Genomic DNA, 6,000 nt, shown 5'->3' on the forward strand with positions numbered 1-6,000 from the left:
TAGCCTTTAGTCTATTTTTAAAGTATACGAAATATCCTCGACCGTGGCCTACGTCCTGCGTAATCTATAACTTATGCACACATACACGTACGCGTGCGCACACAAATAATAGCGTTATTATTTCAGCACAATCCATCACTATACAACTGAATACGATTTTAGCCAGTGTAAAATTCCAGCATTAAAAGTTATATATATGTGCTTGATTAAAATTCACACCTAAACTAACGTGGAAACCCTCTATCTTATTCCTTTATTTTAAAATAAACACTTTATTTTGTTTACTTTTATGGCACCGGACAAAATCGGGAAGCCTTGCTAGTTATTATTTATTTTATTTTGCATGAATTCTATTTTCTTTATTTCAAAGGTGCAGGACAACTTCCCTTTACAATCAATTCTGAGATCTACCCGCTGTGGGCACGAAGTACAGGCACTGGAATCGCATCTTTGCTTCATTTTGTCAGCCTCCTCATCGAATCTGTGACGTTCTTGTTTTTTATTGAATTAATTCATGATTACGGTTAGTTTAAAAAATAATTGATCATTTCTTTTGTATTGTTAAAGTTGAAATTTCAGTTACGAAAAAAATGGGAAGCAAATGAAGAGAGAAAGAGAGACGGGAGCGAAACGAGATAACTCTCTCGGTATTTTATAATAATAAAGCTTCTACTTCGTCGATGTTTATCGGGAAAATTTTAACTTTATTTTCCCTCCACATATTTATAATTTATTTATTGATTAAATATTTTGTTAAATTGCCTTTAAAGTCGGAATTTAATGCAATAATTAAGGGATCATTTAATCATTAACATTTTAATTTAATTTAATTGTTACAAAGGTTATAACAAGACAACCGTTTGCTCGCTGGGAGGATCAATATTTAAATGATATTTAAGTGTGTGTGATAATAATGGCGCAGGTAAAACAGAGCAAGTAAAATCGCACACTTGAATAAATAGGAAATTCAGCACAAAACAAACTAATAGAACAGAAGTTCTGTATATATGTATGTTACATAAAGAGGGCCCTCGGTTGAGGGGGGTGAAATGAGTGATGGAACTCTTGGTATGATTTTTTGGGTGGGAATTAAACGTTTTCATCTGCTAAAAAAGTCATTGCTCAGTTTCTGCCAATACCTCTGAGCGAACGATCACGAAAAATAAGTTGCTCGTCCCAAGACTCAAATAAGATTTACGAAAACCAGCTAAATGAGTCTAAAATTATCATATTTATTTGAACCTAATCACCAAGCTTGATCTCCAACCTATGAATTAAGTAATTCTAATATTATAAAATCCTAGCAGGCCGCTGGGTGCTACCCGGTCGTGAGATACGCTTAAATATAATATATTAATTCAGTCCCTATTGATTATCATATTGAGCCTAATAGACAATAGTGGGATCAAAACAAACACACACACACATACATATATATATATAGAGAGAGAGAGAAAGAGAGAGAGAAAGAAAGAGAGAGATATAGATAGATGTATATATATATATATAGAGAGAGAGATGTATATATATAGATGTATATAGATAGATAGATGTATATAGATAGATAGATAGATAGATACATGTGTATATATATATACATATATGTATGCATATATATATATATATATATATATATATATATATATATATATATATATATATAAATTCACCTGCCATCCTTTTTTAAAAGATGGAGTAGCTCGATTGTCCAAGATAAGATTCAAACAAACACACACACAAACACACACACACACGCACACACACACGCACACACACACACACACATATATATATATATATTCATTCGTCATCACTTTTTTAAAGATATAATCACCGATCGTCGAAGACAAGATGCAAACAAGCATGGTTCAGAGAGTTTATTTAATTATTCATTTATTCATATTATATAATGATATTAGAAAGTGAACGTGGGCTGATAACTGTATTTCAAAAACAAACCCGAGATGAGATAATTGATAATTCGTATTATTCGTGTTATTTGGATTATTATGACTACTGTTCTTATCTAGAGGGTTTTTTTTCACAATGTTTCGTCTGATTTAACCTCCTACCTCCTACCTGTCGAAATCTGCACGAAATTTCGAACGAAAGCATTTACTTTATCCACGTGGGTAGTGTGCTCTCGTTCCGTCCACCATGAGCGAGCTAAGTCTTAAATAATTAGCAGTTGTGTTCTGAATATCATATATACTGGGAATTGAAATTAAAACTCAAGAGTGTCAATTGCGCGTTAATTTTACTTAGTACAATTATGAGTTACTTACAAGATGACATCTACCCTGTCATGGTTGACTGGAAGTGAACATGCTGCCTCCGGGTATTGAATAAATGTTCCGTTCGAAATTATCTGCAGATTGTTGAGTTCGAAAGTAATATTCTAGAGTTCGACAAGATACTGTAAATAAGATTAGTAGTACCAATTTTTAAAGCATCCAATAGCAACATCACTGTATATCTATCTTACAATCCATGCAGTAACTAAAATGTCACATGATGAAACAAACCAATCAGATTCACTTCCTGTCTATTGTACCACATTTCCACCGGCCATCATGATATTAATCTATCGAATGATCTCATGCATTCGGATAATCTGTAGTGGAATGGGGACAAAAGTGGTTGGTCGCGTTCAATGCTGCCAAGACTAAACTAGTTTCATTCAATAATTACAAGAAACCCTCTCTACCACCCATAGCAATGGCCAACGACTCTTTATCTGAAAGGCCATCTTTCAAACTCCTTGGCCTAACGTTCACAGGAAACATGAGTTGGAACAATTACATTGAAGGCATTGCCAGGGCCGCTGCAAGAAAGGTGGGCTCTCTCTACCGTGCTAGAAAACTACTAACACCCGAAAGTATCCTGTACCTCTATAAGGCCACCATTCGCCCATGTATGGAGTATTGCTGCCACATCTGGGCTGGTGCATCTGCTACTAGTCTCTCGCTCCTTGACAAGGTTCAAAAGAGAGTCGCAAACCTGATAGGCCCTGAACTGGCATCTAAGCTTCAGGCTCTGTCCCATCGACGAAATGTTGCATCCCTCTGCCTTTTCTACAAGTATTTTAGTGGTGAATGCTCTGACGAAGTGCAATCACTTGTGCCCCCACGACGTGTGCACCCTCGACAAACCCGACAGGCTGCTAAATCCCACCCCCACACTGTAGAGATCCCTAGATGTAAAAGATCTTTTTACTTCAATAGTTTCTTCCCCAGAACCGTTAGACTCTGGAATTCCATTCCAGGTCCCTGCTTCCCCAACAGTACTGACGTGCAGAAGTTCAAGTGTAACGTGAACCGACACCTTGCTGCCCAAATCCCTACATAGTACCCCAGTAGTTGTTGCCCCTGATAGTAGCCCCCTACACCAAAGTGGCAATTTGCCTTGTTTGGGGTGAAAATGTAATAAAAAATAAAAAAAAATAATGTTTACACTTACTGTTGAATATGTAACACCATGTCTAAACTTTCTTCTGGTTTATTTCAAATCTGACCACATTCTGTCAAAATATTCACTACTCACTCTATAAATATGTTAAGCATTATCAGTGGGAACATACATCGGAAGAGTTCGATTTCCACACCTTATATTAATTATTTTATATGTTAGCAAAAGCTCATTCCCTACAGCCCAATCTATTAGTCGCTTATATCGATTGGGCATCTGTACTCCAATATGGGATACAGACATTGATTGGTTAGTTTAATCATGTGAATGAAGTTTGAAGTTGGATTTAGGTTGCTGTTTACATTTTAGTGAAGTTAGATTGTTAAACATGACCCTCCTAATTCTTGAGGAAGGCATAATGACTATGAAGAAAATATATGTTTTTACTTTGTAAGAAATTTTAAGTCGCATCATACAATGTGTTCGTATCATTAAAAATTTCCGTTTCTTTTTTATTATTATTATTTTGCAGGTGTTTTCTACATGATGGCCGCCCTGGCTTTTGTTGGGTCTGTCTTTTCCTTCTTTCTCCTACCAGAAACAAAAAACAAATCATTGGAAGAAATCGAAGAATTATTTAAATCAGAAAAAGAACAGATCTAAATTCTATACACAAAATCTAACTGCGAAAATTGCAGATACACACGTATACATTTTGTTATAGCAATTACAAGTTATGAAACAAACTATAAACAATTTTATACCCATGCACTTATTGATCCGTGCTGAAATAATAACGTTATCATTTAAAAAAGCCATTCTTAATATGGGGAGGGGATGGTGTTTTCTACCGATTCTGTACTTTAACCTTACAATTGAATAAAAAAAAATATCATAAAACTTTAATTAAACGTGGAAACACGATTTAAAAAATAGCGCGGATCAGTAAGTGCATTAGCACCAACAATTTAAAAACCTATATATTATTAAATGAATTTTCTTCAATTTTTTCTTGTTTTTACTGAAGATGGAGGGGGGGAAGACATACTTTTGCTGTTTCAGACACTGCAATCGGAGGTTTCTTGTTAAGATTCTGTCCAAGGTGCAATTGTTTGTATATTTCTTGCACTTGATTCATCGGGTATTTCGTCAGGTAATTTTTGAAATATTTTTATCATAAATCCGGTTTCTCCGCTGTTTACTAAAATGCTTAAAATCATCCTACATGAGACTTGCTATTTCATTATCTTCATCACTGCAAATGTTGTATATTAAAGGGGACAAATCCCGGCATTTAGAGAAACGAAATAATTAGGATCGACTATAATTATTATCAAATGGGAATACTGGAATCGAACTCAGTCATCAAAAGTTTAAATGAATTTATACTTTTATTTAGATGCGATTCCAGCAATATAATGAATTATCCATTGCGGTTAGAAATAATTATACGACGAATTGTCAGAGGAATATTGTGTTTGATGGAGGTTAATTTCACTTGGTTCTAAAGATATCAGGGGAATTTTCTAGGAGAAATAATTCTACATCATCTAAGTTAGTTATACGTCCTCGAATATTTGTAAATGCAAGCCTCATGGGAGGAGCCGAATCGCTGCTCGAGTGTGTGTCTGGCTTGAACGTTATTTTGGATTCAGCTGTCATTTCATTTTGTTTTGTAGTTTTAGATTTCGGCTGGGGTGCTAGACAAAACGGCTGTGCATAGCCACCATCATGCAATACGAGTAGACCATCAGGAATGTGGCCTCAGAAATGCCCACCAGAGATGAGAGCAGGGTCACTTTCCATGCGCTACATGGCACTACAAAAGTCCCGATATTATACAACTGATGATAGAGCAGCCGCTCTTAGTACTAACAAAGAGTTGGGATCCTGTATTGCCCGTCAAAAACAGTAGCCAGACATTGTCAAACCGGTACCCTCAAACCTGTCGAACAGGAATGGTCCTGTCCAATCATGTTAGTATACATGGTAAACAAGCACGCTATAAGATGCCCAGGTATAGGGGAAGAGAATGAGGCGGATGTGGGGATGGCGTTCATTGCCCTAGTCAAGAAACAAGGCCAAACACTAGGCGTCTCTAATGGGAGAGTTGTTGTCTAGGACTAAGGAGGCCTCCTTTCTTCGTTTGGTGTCAAGACGTATGAGGTCAGAGGTACAGGTTTACAGATTGGAGTTTTCCTTTTTCTAGATGGTTGACCTGACCAGATCTACGGGTTCATCAGCACCGAGAGGGTTATCTCCGCTCTTGGTTTCAAAACAAGGGATTTGTATGCTCCTGCGTGGGTAGTTAGAATTAATAGAGTTAGTATCAAAGAGAACTAGTATCTGCTTTGAAATTACACTCCTCAGAATATGATTAACATTGGAACATGTGATTACGTTTTGAATTGAGGTATGTATGATTATGGGGTGTAGATTAAAGGTTAATTTCTACTAGGGTTCAGCAAAGATTAAATATGGTTTGTGGGTTAATAAATAAATTAGAAAAATTATAGTATAAAGGGTTTGGGTACGATTCGAAATGTGCTTCTACTCATCTAAGGGAAAGAAAGATATAGTTGCTCTTTAATA

At 36.0% G+C, this 6,000-nt stretch overlaps 1 protein-coding gene across 1 annotated transcript in view; it reads left to right on the forward strand.

Moving 5' to 3' along the window:
- Positions 1-4,413, forward strand: part of LOC145243780 (proton myo-inositol cotransporter-like) — an 87,459-nt gene extending 83,046 nt beyond the window's left edge. Inside the window, exons 9-10 of the mRNA XM_080106821.1 lie at positions 371-523; positions 3,941-4,413. Coding sequence (XP_079962947.1) covers positions 371-523; positions 3,941-4,071 — 284 coding nt within the window. The 3' untranslated portion in view covers positions 4,072-4,413. The remainder of the gene's footprint in view (positions 1-370; positions 524-3,940) is intronic.
- The last annotated feature ends 1,587 nt before the right edge of the window (positions 4,414-6,000 follow it).

This window comes from Euprymna scolopes, chromosome 22 (assembly GCF_053919585.1).
Source record: "Euprymna scolopes isolate OS-2025 chromosome 22, ASM5391958v1, whole genome shotgun sequence".
NCBI classification, from domain to species: Eukaryota; Metazoa; Mollusca; class Cephalopoda; order Sepiida; family Sepiolidae; genus Euprymna; species Euprymna scolopes.